Source organism: Vipera berus (assembly GCF_964194415.1).
Source record: "Vipera berus genome assembly, chromosome: 10".
Classification (NCBI taxonomy): Eukaryota; Metazoa; Chordata; class Lepidosauria; order Squamata; family Viperidae; genus Vipera; species Vipera berus.
In genome coordinates, this window is record NC_138213.1 from 6,679,398 (window position 1) to 6,696,461 (window position 17,064).

General features: G+C 38.3%; 1 protein-coding gene across 4 annotated transcripts in view; it reads right to left on the reverse strand.

Moving 5' to 3' along the window:
* The window catches only part of PHKB (phosphorylase kinase regulatory subunit beta), a 103,096-nt gene that overhangs the window by 79,416 nt on the left and 6,616 nt on the right, over window positions 1–17,064 (reverse strand). For all 4 annotated transcript variants that reach the window (XM_081335909.1, XM_081335908.1, XM_081335906.1 and 1 more), the window contains 2 exons: window positions 10,410–10,499; window positions 7,780–7,918 (listed from right to left, as the gene is read on the reverse strand). In XM_081335909.1, the coding sequence (XP_081192035.1) occupies window positions 7,780–7,918; window positions 10,410–10,499 (229 nt within the window). The remainder of the gene's footprint in view (window positions 1–7,779; window positions 7,919–10,409; window positions 10,500–17,064) is intronic.

Sequence of the window (17,064 nt, forward strand, 5' to 3'; positions counted from 1 at the left end):
CCCCACCTTTTTTTTTTTTATAATTAAGTATTAAGACTGTTTTGATATAGTGGCACGAAATATACTCAGGCCCGATCACCCTTGCTAGAATAAAGCCAACCCTTAAAAAAAAGAGTCGGCGACTAAGCCAACAATGAAGTAGAGGCTCATAAAACGAACCCAAGTCCTTGTCAAGAAACTTTTGTTTCCCTCTGCCTTCAGATTTTAAAGAAAACACAGGCATATCATTGTACGCTATAAAATGGAGAAGAAGAAAACTATTCGAACAGTGGTTTAGGACAGGGGTAGGCAACCTCGGGTCTTTTATGACTCATGGACTTCAACTCCCAGAATTCCTGAGTCAGCTGACTCAGGAATTCTGGGAGTTGAAGTCCATGAGTCATAAAAGAGCCGAGGTTGCCTACCCCGTTCTAGGCGATAATGATGTTTGAAATTTATTTATTTATTTAAGGGCATTTATTCACTCTCAGACTCTTGAGCTGCTTACAAAAAACAAACAAGCAAAACCCCCATAGAAAAAAACAATAGTGACAAACTATCACTCCCCGGGTGACAATTGGTTGAACAAGCCACTCGATGAGATCCATCCCACTCTGGGTTCCCTGGGCCTGTGGCAAAAACCAAACCTTCAGGGCCTTGTGAAAGGGGGTCAAAGTGGGGGCCAATCTCATTTCTGCAGGGATGATGTTCCATAGGGAGGGAGCCACCACCGAGAAGGTCCCCCTTCTTGGTCCCACTAGATGTTGCTCCTTAGGAGAAGGGACCCACAGCATTCCTCACCTCCCCACTCTGGTAGGTCGGCTAGATGTGACTGGAAGAAGACACTCCTTCAAACACTGCTAATTTTGCTAATGATTTTTTTTGACAGTGCCAGGTTTTGTTGTTTGTGGGAATCCTGAGGTACTGTACACATAGTCGCAGATCTTTCTATGAGGTTCAAATCCTCCACTGGGTTGAGGCAGTGGAAGTCCTCACATCTTAAAAGTTGCCAGGGTTGAGAAACACATGTACATACAGCCTCTTTTAAATCCTTTCCTCATTTAAATCTTAATTTTCATGTAATGTTTTTAATCTTTAATCTTTTATTGTACACTGCCCAGAGCCCCTCTGTGAAGGAGATGGATGATTCCAAAATGCAATGAATGAATGAATGAATGAATGAATGAATGAATGAATGAATGGTTCCACTGTAGAGAGTCTAAATGCAGTAGGAGTCACTTTCAAGTATACATAAAATTGGCATCATTTGATTACATTTTACCACTTTAAAGGCTCTTTCCTCATATTACGGATACTCTTTATTGACTTTTTAATCCTTTCTCTCTTCTTTCAAATTTATGAACTTTCAAGAAGCACTTGTGGTGCAAAAAAAAGGGGGGGGGAGTGTTCGCTGCCTTTCAGGAAAACCATTACTCACAAACCTTCAAAGCAGAAACATTATTAATAACAAAATCAATGATCAGAAGAGGCGATACAATAAAAAAAATGAGAAGCAAATTAATAACTAAATCTCTCTACGGAGGCATTTTAAAAAACAGACAGGCTATAATAGAAAAGCATCTGCTTCTTGTGGGTGATCATTTTTGCCTCCATGTGAAAAGACAGATCATTCAGCGGGAGTCCCATCAATCAAAAATATATGAAGACATTTATTAACGCTGTCTGTATGTAAAAGAACGCTAGGTCCCAAGTTCCAAAAAGCTAAAGCACTGAACCGGGACCAGAAATAACAATTGGAAAGATTCCGTAAGATCTGCATTGATCTTCAAAACTTGAGATCTCCCACCTGTCACGGCGAAAGAAACAAACCTGTCGATGAAAAAAATTATGGTCAAGAGCCGGGGAAATGGAGAGATTCAGGCAGTTCAGATGACTATAAAGATTTATTGCAAGCTTGACCTCATGACAAAAATCTGAGCTACTAACGGTCAAGGGAAGTGAGTGGTAATTAAGAAGGCAGTCAAGGTAGGTGTGCAGGGACTCATGACTTATGACGCGTTTAACCCTCCTTTCAGGCTCAGCCTGGTCATCTCCAGCGAAAGTCAGTCATGAACAAATTCAAGATGTGCACATCGGTAAAAGCAAGAGAAGCTCCAGCACTCTTTTTTTTTTAATCTGATTTTTTAATATATTCCACTTAACACATTTATGGCTCAGTGTTTTACGGTAGTCCTAGACATAGACAAATTAAATTAAAGATATACATTTTGAAAGTTGACATTTCCAGACTGCAATTAAGCAGAACACCTCAGGTATTTATTCTACTGGTTAAGAACAGTGGGGCTTTGATTTGCAGTTACCAAGGGCACTTCAGACAAGTAGCTATCATTAGGGGAGAAAATGAATAGGACAAGCTTTTAAAGGAGATTAGACTCAGCAAGAAAAAAATAATAGTAGTTGTGAGGGAAGGGGGGGGGGAAGCCATTTGCAAATAGTATTTCAAATGAAAGCAGTGGAAATAGCTATCCAGCTTACAAAAAAAAGCCCGCTTTTTAACCCAAAATGAAAGCTAGTCTTCACTGAAATAAGAAGTTGAGACAGTCTGATGTAGTGGTGATGATGATGACCTAGAAACTAGGAGACTGTGAGTTCTAGAGTGCTGCCTGAGGCACAAAAGCCGGCTGGATGATTTTGGGCCAATCACCAGGAGACGGTGAGTTCTAGTCCCGCCTTAGGCACGGAAGCTGGCTGGGTGACTTTGGACACTAAAGGACCACTGAAGACCACTGAAGTGTTAGAAAAAAAATCTAAGTAGCCAGTTTAAAATCCCAATAAATTCCAACATCAGCCTAACCATACTTGGCCTAAAAGCGTACTAATACTCAGACAGTAAAGCATTTAAAACCTCATTAGTTTCATCCAAAAATTGTACTGGCATGTCAGAAGTAATTAAATACTGTACCATGTACTGTTAATCAACCAACTTCTTAAAAGGCACTACGTGATGATGATGATGATGATGATGATAGAGTCAGAAAAAAAAGAACTGGAAAAAATTAGGAAATACCATGACCTGGCCATCGAAACTGCGTGATTATGGATGAAACGTGTAACAGTGATACCCACTGTCATCGGGGCACTGGGAACTATGTCCAAAAACGTTGCAAAATACATCAAGAAATTGCAGTTTCCTGCAATAACTCCAGCAAAGCTACAAAAAACTGCGCTACTCGGAACATCTTACATTTTAAGGAGATACCTGGTTGAGACCTAGGATGTTAGCAGCAACCCATGTCAACTATCAGCGCCAGTCAATTTGATTGTTCAGTTGACTGAGGTTCATGTTTAATGAATAAAAGTTTTATAATAATAATAATAATAATAATAATAATAATAATAATAATAATAATAATAATAATAACAACAACAACAACAACAACAACAATAATAATAGAGGTCATCTAGTCCAGCCCCCTGCTCAGGCAGGAAACCCTATACCATTTCAGAGAAATGGCTGTGCAGTCTCTTCTTAAAAACTTCCAGTGTTGGAGCATTCACAGCTTCTGGAGGCAGGTTGTTCCACTGGTTAATTGTTCTAACTGTCAGGAAGTTTCTCCTTAGTTCTAGGTTGCTTCTCTCCTTGACTAGTTTCCATCCATTGTTCTTGTCTTGCCTTTGTGGTGCTTTGGAGAATAGCTTGACTCCCTCTTCTTTGTGGCAGCCCCTGATATATTGGAACACGGCTATCATGTCACCTGTAGTCTTTCTCTTCGTTAAGTAAAATGTCTTACCCAAATCAAACCACTGAATCCACTGATTTCAGGCATCACATAACACTCACTCAAGAAAATGAAAGTCCAGAATGCCAAAGGAAAAAAAAGTACCAGCCTGAATCCCAGCACCCCTTGAATATAATCCATGCATTGTTCTGTTCTGCATCTATTCTCTTGTTTTGGTTAACATTATTTTTAAAATATTTCCTATCTGATTTGTGGAAAGTTCAGACTGAGCACCAATGCATGGCACAGCCCAGATTTTGAAGTATGTTCACCAGTTGCTATGGTAACAGCATCTTGCACTGAATCCTGCTGTTGTTCTAATTGACCATCTTTTATAGAAAAGGCAATCTTATACTTAATTATTCAGGGTGTTAAAGTACTATAAATGATTAATTCCTTATTTATTCCTGAGGGTCATATATTTATCTTCTTTTTTTTCTCTGAGTTTTGTTCAGTTACTTCAATATGTCATTATCTTCAGAACTCTAGGCGTGGGGACTATTGAGCCGAAACCCAGAGACAGGATCTGTGTAATTGATAAAGCTATTCAAATATCCCAGCCTCTCCCTAATATATTTTCAAACGTGGCTTGAAGATCGTTCAGCCCAGATGATTGACACATCAAGGCCTTGCGGTTATTTTCTATCAGTTGTTTTTTTTAATGTTTTAATTTTATGCAATTATTTCAACGTCACTCAGAATTTCTGGAAACGGCGCAACATGCAAACAGAAGTAATTAACAAACAAACCTCTTTCAATTACTTCTTTCATAGAAAAGATAATTAAATGCGTCACATTCTTTAACTATAAAGGCTTAACTGATCTGACGTGGAAATGCACTGACTGAGCCTATTCATGTAGAAAGTAATATTGTTGAGTGTCTAGCCAGATAAATATAATACAGAGAATTTGGCAGTGGTCTTTTTTGTTTTTCTGTTTTAATCGTGGCAAACAGAAAACTAACCTATCAGGGGCAAAGTTTCCCGACCTTTTTCCACTAGAACCCTAGTTTTTATACGGGTAGCCCTCAACTTACAACAGTTCATTTAGTGACTGCTCAAAGTTAAAATGCCACCGGAAAAAGCGATTTATGATCATTTTTCACCCTTTCGGCCTTTGCAGCATCCCCGTGATTTACATTTGAATGCTTGGCAACTCATATTTATGACCACTGAGTGTCCCGGGGGAGTGGTATGTGTGTGTGTGTCACGTGATCCCCTTTTGCGACCTTCTGACAAGCAAAGTCAATGGGGAAGCCAGATTCACTTAACAACCGTGTTACTAACTTAATAAGAGCTACAGCGAGTCACTTACTAAATGTGAGGAGAAAAGTTGTAAAACGGGGTGGAACTCACTTAACAAATTTCTCAAAATTCTGGACTCAACGGTGGCCGTAAGTCAAGGACTCCCTGTAGTCACCACACAGGACAGACCTCAATGGAAAGATTTCATTTTAAAGTGGACAAATCCTTTCGGCAAACTTCGACCGGCTATTAACTAATCCTGTGGTTTGCGCGCAACTGTCAATTCCCTAGGTTGCAAAGTGATTCTTGCAGTGTTGCGCCATCATCGCAGCCCCCCCTTAGCAGCAGAAGTGCCAAGAGGGGAACTTGTATTTTTCTAAACCCATATGTATAGTCATGAATTACAATTGATCTAAGAGGTCGTTGTCTTTTATTGCCACGAATAATCAGCAGGTTTTATTATTCAGCCAATTGGTAAGTAATCCTTTCGACAAAGCTCCTTGGGTGATAGACGTAAGTACAAAATTAAAGATTATATAATATAAAGATTATATAAAAAAGAAGTCAGTGAAAAGCAGTCATGGACAAAAATGCAGTATAGCAGAGGTCCTCAACCAGTAGGCCACAGACCGATACCGGTCCGTGGCCAGTTAGAAACTGGTCCACAGCTGGAGGTGAGCAATGGGCAAGCGAAACTGTGCATGCTCAGGATCTAGGTTGCATACTCCTTCCACATGCCCCATCTGTGGAAAAATTGTCTTCCACCAAACAGGTACTCAGTGCCAGAAAGGCTGGGGACCACTGAAGTATAGCAAACATTTGAATTTTCAAACTAGTTAATGCTAGGAAACACCTGACGGGTAAAATATATATATCAAGTTAAAAGATTTAAAGTTAAGGTTTAAGAATGTAAGCTTGAAAACTAGAAGATAAATATAGAAAATAATAAAGACACAATCTAGAAAACTAGAAAGAGTCAGAAAGTTTTGTTTGCCTTTTTCATAAAAATAGGAACCTTCAAAATTAAGTTGTGGTCATGAAAAAGACGCTGATATACAATAGTTACTACATCTCCATCTACTTTTAACAGTTACTTAATTAGGGTTGATTGTTGATGCCAGTGTGGAAGTTCTACTGATTAAGTAATTCAAAGATGCCTGGTTTAATGTACCTTCATTACACAAATGCTTTCTATTTACGTTTTAACATATACTTTGAATAATGTGAAGGCATTTTTAAGAACTAGCTTAGCTGATTTTACCTTAAGGCAGGTTATTTTAAGACTACATTATTCAAGGCAGGTGGGACGATCAATCATTCTTGTCCTGCCACAGCAGGATTGATGAGACTAAATAATTTGGTTAGAGGACACTGCCTATAAAGTAAGTACAGGTAGGCCTCGATTTACAACAGTCCATTGAGTGACCATTCAAAGTTGCAACGCCACTGAGAAAAGTGACTTATGGCCATTTTTCACACTTCTGGCCGTTACAGCATCCCCATGGTCACGTGATTTACATTTGGATGCTTGACAACTGACTCGCAGTTATGACGGCTGCAGTGTCCCGGGGTCCCCTTTGGTGACCTTCTGACAAGCAAAGTCGGTGAGGGAGGCCAGATTCAACTTAACAACCCGTGTTGCTAATTTAACAGCTGCAGTGATTCACTTAACAAATGTGGCACGAAACGTCGTAAAATGAGGCCAAGCTCACTTAACACATCTCTCGCTAACAACATCCATTCTGGGCTCAACTGCAAGGGGAGGACTCTCTGCAGATAAACTATGAAATGGTACATTCCCATTATACGTCCCTGCGAGGCAGAATTTTCGGAGCTCTTAGCAATCGCTATTGGAAATCCATGGGCCCCCACCTATGAGGTCATCACTAACAATAATGACACTAATCCACATGGAGCCCCATTTCCATCTGTCCTGTTTGCCATCGTTCACTCCCTAGAGACTAAAATGGACAATTTGAAATTTGAGCGGGCCCCGAACAAGGAGTATATATCGGAGGTGGTGACCCTTTGAGAGCTGTATGCAACGAAATTTCATTTTGATGTATGCCGATTGGTGTACATTCAAAGTAACAGTAAAGTTATCATCATCATCATCATCATCACATTTGATTTATTTATTTAGCGTGTTTTCCTCCGGAAAGGGTGTAGACAGCCTATACTAAGGGATCCCCTAGGCAATGAAACAGGGCAATTTTTCCCCTACAGCAGCCAGACAATCCTTGTGATCTCCTGGCTTAAAACACATCACTCTAAGAAGACTAAAAAAAACAGACTTGGCCTTATGAACATTAACAACAGAAATCTCATTGGAGATCACTATCAATCTGCAGAGAGGCTACGTAAGCAAAACACGTAGCACAGGTTTTATGATTTATGATGTATGAACTATTACTTGCTATTTATATGTAGACTGTGAGCTTATGCACCGGAGACAAATTCCTTTTGTGTCTTATCACACTTGGTCAATAAACCTATTCTATTCTATTCTATTCTATTCTATTCTATTCTATTCTATTCTATTCTATTCTATTCTATTCTATTAATTTTATTCCATTCCATTCCATTCCTATTCTACCCTATCCTATTCCTAGCAAAAACCAAAGCAAAAATGAAAATTGTCTTTTCGAACCATTGAAATAACTATTAGCTTTGACACAAAAAGAAAGTCTCTTGAGAAATATATTTTCAAGACTTCCTTCTGTTTTAACTCTTTGGCTGCTCCCTAAACCTTTGGGGGATGGGGATTTAAATGGACTGTACAGTTAGAGAGACAACGTAAGAAATCATCCATTTACCTGTAGGCCAGGGCCAGGGCCCAGACGCAGGCAGCACAATAAAGACTATCGTGGACCTTTGCTCTCTGATTGTCACCACACGTTTTTGTGGGGAAAAGACCGGTGGTCGGATTTTGGAAAACCAACAGCGTTGACTTGACTGCCAAGAGAAACAAAGAAGCCAATAAATTACCTAGACTGGTTGCAAACTTAAGCGCATATACATATAGATAGATAGATAGATAGATAGATAGATAGATAGATAGATAGATAGATAGATAGATAGATAGATAGATAGATAGATAGATAGATAGATATACCCCCGAATGACCAAAGATCTACATACAAACACCCGTGAAAACCTCAGAAAACAAATATATGTATACATATGTGTGTGTGTGTGTGTGTGTGTGTGTATATGTATGTATATGTATATATATATGTGTGTGTGTGTCTGTGTGTGTACATATGTGTGTGTATATATATGTGTGTGTGTGTATGTGTATATATATATATATATATATATATATATATATATATATATATATATATATATATATATATATGCCAAAAGTACGTCAAGATTTGTTATTAATTTCCCATGAGAATGACTTCTCCCCCCTTACAGTTTCCTTTAAAAATCTGTATTCTTGGCAACGTTCGTTGATTTTGGTTCCCTAAGCTTTGTCTGCCCTATTAAAATGTAGCATAACTGCTACAGCTTCCTTGAGCAGAAATTCCTTGGGGCACCCGTAAAATACACCACCAAAAATGTCAACACCTGAGGAAAATCCAAGTAACATTTTCTTTGAAACCTGGGAATAAAAATGTCTGAGAAACGTCCCATTTGACTGGGGCATTAGAGGATCTATAACTGCGTTGGGTAATCTTTCTACGGAGGACCAAAATCCTCAGAGATAGTCTGTTGTGGATAACATATAGAAGTACAAATAGACCTTGACTTACACAGTTCACTTAGTGACCGTTCAAAGTTACAACGGCTCTGCAAAAAGTGACTTATGACCATTTTTCACACTTACAACCGTTGCAGCATCCCCATGGTCGCGTGATCAAAATTCAGACACTGACTCGTATTTATGATGTATCACATCTGCAGCAGAAAATGTCATAAAAATGGGGGGGGGAATTCATTTAACAGCTGTCTTACTTAGCAACGGAAATTTTGGGCTCAATTGTGGTCGTAAGTCGAGGTCTACCTGTAATGAATAGGACCAAGACTCAAAATGGGTGCTGGCAGCCATTTTCTCTTTCATTTTTGTTCTTTTGGGCTCATCTCCTTTTCTCTTTGGGAGACCTATCCTGCCACCTCTTAAGGAGTAGGCTGCAAGGCAAACAGGAATTTTTTCAAAGGGCTGAATTTATCTGTTGAAAAACTCAATTAAAATTGAACCAGGAACAGATTTCCCAATTCAGGTCTGGGGAGGGTAAGAAATTAATGCAACGTGTGTTTTGACATGAACATGTATAAACATAAATAATATTAAAAGGCCTGCACTTTCGGGAATGTTCCATCTAAAAAAAAAATCTATAGAAAATCTCCAAAAGCATACATGAAAACACATTAAACAAAATAAAACCCCAGACTGAATAAATTAGCGATATACATAGAAAAAACATACACATCTGAGAATGATCCTGGAAAATGCTTTTACATTTTGACACCCAACGCTTGGAAAAAAAATTAAACAATGCAAAAGTGAAAGGAAAGGAAGAGAAGCTGATGAAATTAACTTGACAAATTTATCATCCACAATGCAAAGTGAGGAGGACTTTCACACTTTCATCTTCCCAAATAATAACAGAATATTTTAGCATGCATTTGTTGCAAAGCTATTGTAAGAAACTAGACATATGACAATTTGATGGTATTTATTATTTGATGTTTTTGATCTCACAGCCCATCTTTCCATCAAATGTAAAAAAAATTCTTTAGTAGTTTATAAATACTTTCAGTTATTAAACAGTAACAATTCAAATGTTATTGAAAGGGAAAATCTACTTATTGACCAGTTGTGATTTCTGATTAAACCAAGCATTTCAGAGAAGTTCTCAAACCTCTCTCCTTTTGAAAAATATTATTTTTATTTAGGGTTTATAGAAATGGATGAAATTTGTATATTAAATGGTGTGAAGGAACTAATCAATTGTTCTTGAGGAATTAACCTCAAAGCAAAACATTCTAGCAGTCAGCCAATACTCCTTTTGAAAGTCATTTATAACTCCTATATGAGGAAGTAGATGGGGGAAAGAGTAAAGAATTGTTCTTAGAAACAAATTACAAAACAGGTTCAGATGAAGAAAGTGCATTTCTTAAAATACAGAATTTCTCCAATAATTATATTCCCTCCACCATCATGGAAAGCAATATGGTGTACAGTTAGTTTCTTGCTTATTTTCAGGATAATCGAAAAAAGTAAGTTTATGGCCATGAATATTACTAACATTAAAGCATCATGTGAAAATAAGCTTGCCTGTACAAGATGGATTATTGGAGGAAACAAATCAACAGCAGCGCATAATGAATATGTGAATTTTTTATGATTCCAATTACATTTATGACAAGAACATAACATTATTTATCTTCGCTCTCTCAGTTTTCTCAAAGCAGAAAATATTTTTGTGTGACTTACCTATACGATAGTAATGGTCCAACTTATCCCACAGACTCTCTGCATCTGGTCTTGGCAGATTAATGCTTTTCATGGGCTCGTATACAGAGCCTAAAAGGAAGAAATGAAGGAGCCCTCGATTACAATCACAGCAGAGAGACAAAAGCAGAATTGCAGGCTTTGTGAAAGTTGTCTCAGGTATGCTTTCATTTCCTTTTGTGTTGACCTCAGCTGTTATCCCACCCTTTTCCAAACGGGAACCAGGAGAGAGTCCACAGGAATAAAAACATAGCAATCAGTTAAATGTTGATTGGTGTGGAGAAAAAGAGAGTGGGGGGGGGAACACACTTTTTAGAATTCTTCTTTGCAGGAAAATACGAGTCAGGATTTCCTGCACATTGAGAAATTCAGAATGAAGCATGAATACAACTTAGGCAACTCAATCGAAACATTGAACCAACTCTTGTAGCGTTTAAAAGCCTCTAATGAATCTCAGATCAAATTACTTTAGGCCAGCCTCTTCCCCCTTGCCATTTTATCCTACAGCATCAATTATTAACAGAGAAACCCTAGTACTTTATCAATGGATACATTAATTAAATCATCTCTACAATTCCCTTACCAACACTCCCGATGCAGGTTTGAGCCGCAGATGTGATCTAATTGGAAAATCACAGAAGGACTCATGGAAAATGAAGTCAGCTATTTTTTAAGGACTAGATAATTTTCTAAAGCCAAAGATAAATATATAATTCATCAGAATTATCATTCTAACTAGTAATAGCATAATCCTGCCCATCCTCATCCATAATCACTTGATTTGAGATGGGTGGCTTTGGGAATAGAATAAATAAAGCTTAAGCAGTAATCAATAAAAATATAACCAATATTACTGGGGGGGGGAAACAAGTACATTTACAGAATCCTACTCCTAAGGCAGTTAGTGGGAACAGCCTTAGGGGAGAGAAGATTCCAATTAAAGATGGTTCTGCAGGACTGGTCTGTTTTCTTCCTTCTCTCTTCCGAGATCATTCACACAAAGCAGTTAATGATAATCTTCCCATATTGGTGAATTTGCCTCGCAGCCAATGGTCATTAATACTGAATGACATGCGAGTTTGCTCATTTTCGAGTCTTGGAAGCTCCAAGGCACTTCCGGGTTGAAAGGATAAGCTGGTGACATCACCGTTGCCCAGGGATGCTCAGTCAGGGACTCCTTTCATATCCCTATTAATATGCCCACCGAAGTGGGCATATCTATCAGCTTGCAATTACCCATTTTTGAACTGCTGGATCAGGAGCTGGAGGGAATGACAGGAGCTCACCCCATCATGCAGCAGCTTCAGGGTCTCGAACACCGGGCTTGCTGATTGTCCCTCCAGGGCCCTAACCACGTGAGCCACTGTCTTCCTTACATGTAAGCTGCAAAAGTACTTTTTCAACTTCACTCCAATATTCCTATACAGGAGGTCCCAAGCATCTGAAGTGAATTGGGAGGGTGTATTAGGTGCAGGTAATCCTTGCTTAGCAACTGATTCGGACAGTGACTGTTCTCAGTTACAACCATGATGAAAAACTAACTTTGTGACCAATGCCTGCATTCATGACCCTCACAGCATCTCTGTCAGGCGCTCACAAATACAGTTAAAATGCATAGTCCTGGGATGGGTCCTTGTTGCTTTTGGTCCTTGACTGTTTTCTTGCAGACATTTCATTGCCCAAACTACGGTAACATCATCACTGCTGGCCTGATGATGTTACGTTGATTGGGTCATGAAACATCTGCAAGAAAACAGCAGGCACCGAGAGCAACAAGGACCCTACAGTTCAACCCTGAGCTACAAATGTTCTCCTTTATTGGTACACTGTCCTGTGTGAAATCATGACAGTCATGGTCACATCATTTTTTTCTTAGCGACCACTTAACAACTGAGTTGTTAAGCTACAGATAGTAGCTATTTGTAATAGATAAAGCAGTAGACTGTGTTTGCAGACAGACAGACAGACAGACAGACAGACAGACAGACAGATATAGATAGAGATAGATAGATAGATAGATAGATAGATAGATAGATAGATAGATAGATAGATAGATAGATAGATAGATAGATAGATAGATAGATAGATAGATAGATAGATGATAGAGATGGATGGATAGATAGATAGATAGATAGATAGATAGATAGATAGATAGATAGATAGATAGATAGATAGATAGATAGACAGATATAGATAGATAGATATAGATGATAGAGATAGATATAGATATAGATGATAGAGATGGATAGATAGATAGATAGATAGATAGATAGATAGATAGATAGATAGATAGATAGATAGATAGGGACAGGATAGATAGATAGATAGATAGATAGATAGATAGAGATAGATAGATTTCTGTAACCATTTTTCTAAAATGTGAGTGGTAGATGACAGTGCTAAAGCATGGAAACTATGTCTCACAGAGTGGAACACAGTACATAATGATAGGTTGGTGCTGCAAAACATATACTTACAAGGATATCTGCCATCTGCAGCCCACATAGAAACAAAACATCTGTTATTACAATCAAAGCATTGCCTCTGTTTCTCTTATCTTTTTAGGAAGAAAATGCCACTTTTGGTACATTCATTTAACACATTTAGCTTTTCTAATCCACATGATACTAGCAGACATGCACTGACCCCATTTTCAGCAGCTTCAAGAAACTGAAGCGTTATCTCACTTTCATCAGCCTCCTTTGCCCAGGATCACCACTGGAAACTGATAAAGTGTTTCTTACTTAGACCGAGATTTAGCTTGAGCAGCAACTATTTATCCTTATTTTCAGCTTTGTCACCAGTCTTGTATGTAGTATGGTTACCAGTTGCTTGGCTCAAGGAATCAGAATCGATACTTGGTACAGCCAACCCTTTGCAGCCAACTCGCCATGGCCAACTCATCACAGCCAACTCGCTGGGGGACAATTCAAGTATTTTTAAAAAAAAATTAAAAAAAGAATATTTTAATTTTTGTCATTCACATCTTCATTTTGTCCCTCCTTTGGCATCCTTTCTTTAATGATTCTATTCCATCATTTCTTTGATATTAGTGTGACTCTTGTCCTGCGGTGAGTTAGTCCTGGTGAATTGGCTGGGGCAAGTTAGCCACACCGAGTTGTCCTACCTAGAACCTCAAGGAGTATCTTTCATTCCTATATAGGCTAAAGATCCGTTTGTCATGGTTCCAATAGGTGAGACCAAACAAATCAGAACCCCAAGGCTGGAAGTTGTCTCAAAGAACATGTTTATTGGCTACATAATCTCAGCATGGTCAAAAGTGAAACCAAGTCTGAAATTCCCTCCGAAGAGTTACAATAGTACAGTTACTCTCCCCACCCCATACTATGCAATTAACTACGTTCGTTTCCCAACAAAATAGTTTGATGGGCTTTCCGACAGAATGCTCAACTCTCCCAATTCAACTTGGTTCCCATGGGACAGAGAATTGTTGAGACTAGCAGAGAACCTCTATTTTCCCCCCTCCCATTCTTGTGGCAACCTAGAACGAACAAGATGGCTTCAGCCAGGTTCGTTGTAGAGTTGACACCTTTAATTGCACCTGATTATTCCGCTTCCTTAAATGGAAGGGCATTTCCATAATTTATCTTTTCATTGTTTGGACTCTGCAATGTCATCTGTATTTATGACATGCAGTTGTGAAGTATTGGTGTTTTATTGTTCCTAATAACATTTTCAGGGTTAGCTAGCCAATGATGCCATTAAAGTTAATTATCATTTAACCCACTTGGAGTTCAGAGTCATATATAAAGGTTGATTAATCAGGTGGCTTCAACATAAAGCATGCAACTTTCCAGTACTGTATTTCTAATATGAAAGTAAACAGGAATAGTGTGTGAATTTAAAACATACACATACAATCATAGGAAACCGATCCTTCCCATAAATAACCAGCTGCAAGAAACAACTATACATGTCACATTATCAGAATACACATCAATTGTTGGCGACAGATTTGAATCAAAAACATTTTAAATGGACAACGTATGTCATCAAATAAGTCAAATACTCTGCTTAATAAATCCTGGATTGAACTTATATTTATTCATTAAATTAGATTTACTGTTCCCCCAGTAGAGAAAACCATTCTACGGCAACCAATGAATCCCATCAACATAGGAATATAACTCCATTACAAATCAAACAAAAAAAAGAGATAACACTCAAGTTTCTGTCATGGCTTATCTTCAGGAGAAGCAAGAGAATAATCATGGAAAAAAATGTTTTGCTACCCCATCCCTTCCCCAATGTTTGGTTAAAAGAAAAAAGAAAATCCGCAAAGCACTTTAAAACTCCCATCAAGACCTTTTGTATATATCAGCATGTGTAAAATATACAGGAAAGGGTTATTTTTGACAGGCTGCCGTGATATGTTTTCATTTAAATCACAGTCCCTGGGAAAGGGGGCAGAGGTAGCATGCACCCATGTCACGACAGCTGAAGAAGCAAATGTATAACAACGAGTACAACTGGGAGACATGTCATTTTATGACCTTATGACCTGCGATACTGGCAGAGACATCCCAGTAGCTTCATGAGGGCATAATGCAGGACCTCGTTCTAACAAGAGACAGGACCTCAAATCAACCACCCACGAACTGCCAAAGATTCGCTTCGTTCAGGGATCAAAAAGAAAAATAAAAATACAGAAGAAAAAAAGCTGCAGAGGGACAAAGAAAAGATATGTGTGTGTGTGTGTGTGTGTGTGTATGTGTATATATATATATATATATATATATATATATATATATATATATATATATATATATATATATATATATATATATATATATATATATATATATATATATATATATATATATATATATATATATATATATATATATATATATATATATATATATAAATTATTCAAGGCATATTCCAGCTGCCTGCAATTAGTGCAGGTTCGCATCCCACCAGGCTCAAGGTTGACTCAGCCTTCCATCCTTCCGAGGTAGGTAAAATGAGGACCCAGATTGTTGGGGGCAATAAGCTGACTTTGTAATAATGCCGCTTGGGGGGGCCCAAAAGCCCTAATAAGCAGGCATATACATAGAATGAAGGCTATTGCTAAGCACATTGGTTTGTGCTTAAATTGTAAGCCGCCCTGAGTCTTCGGAGAAGGGAGGATACTTGTATAAATGGGATTAAAATAAATAAATACCGGTAAATATTTTAAGGCACAAACAGAAAGCCAGAAACTACACAACTCCAAGAGCTGTTCAGAAGAGGACAGCTGAAGCAATAATAACCTCACAATTTAGAAAACTAACTCTTACATGTTGGATGCAATTCTTTTACTAAAAAGGACATAGTGTTGCTGCAAAAAAATAAAATAACAGGGAAAAGAAAAACATTGGCAAACCGTGACAGGATTGAAAGTGAAGAGGCTACATATAAGTGTATTATCCAAACTCCCCTGTAAGGTTAGGTCTGTTTTTTATCCTCCTCTCACATCTGGAGTGCAGAAAGAAAAAAATGTACACCACACAAGTATTTGCAGACACATTTCCTCAACTAAACTCTGACACTTCATCGTTAACTAGCATTCTTCTCTGGTGCAATGAAAGCAGACTAAAAGATAATGATCATATTCACAAGCTGAGTAAGGTGAGCTGATAAAACAAATTAAGGTGGCGTCTAAAAGGATGAGATTGAAACCTGTGATTACTCCTTTTCTCCTACTGTACTCTTCTTACGGTTATGATGTAAAATCCTTTTATTGTTGTTCTGATATAGGACATACTATCTTCCCTGCATCATTATCAGCTCCACCATGAACTTGTGGAAAAGTTTATATTGTACACACAACTAAATGACGAATAACAGAATGTCTGTGTGATTACTTGCTAGCTAAAAATGAATGGCAGACTATACAGTAATAGGGTTATAAACACCAGCTGCAAAAAATAAAATAAAAAAAATCCCTGTTTTATCAATGTTATTTTACAGCTAGTAGAGTAAACCAACAATTCCAGCTAATGAAACATTTCCTCACAAGGGTTAATGGAAACTGATCAAGGAGAGAAGCAACCTGGAATTAAGGAGAAACACTTCCTGACAGTGAGGACAATCAACCAGTGGAACAGCTTACCCCCAGAAATCGTGGGGGCTCCATCACTGGAGATTTTCAAGAAGAGACTGGACAACCACCTGTCTGAGATGGTATAGGTCCTCCTGCTTGAGCAGGGGGCTGGACTAGAAGACCTCCAAGGTCCCTTCCAGCTCTAGTCTAGTCAATTCCAGTGACTATCTAAAATTCCATAACTAATTGTGCGTTGGCCAGGTAAAAACACATGTAAACTCTACAGAGAAGAGCTACAACGATTGCCATATTTTTGCCTTGGGGGGGGGGGAAACTCTCAAAAAGAGGTATAATTAGGAACTATAAAACCATTCATAATATAAGGAGAGTGGAAAGAAGGATATCAGGGGATACTCAATGTGTCTGCAAGGCAAGTGGTCAAGAAAAGGATGACAGAGATTCTATCAGGGATACAATCCAAGATCACATGAAGTGTTAGTACCGCTTTATAATGCCTTGCCAAGGCCGCACTTGGAATACTGCAACCTGTTTTGGTCACCACGATGCAAAAAAAAGATGTTGAGACTT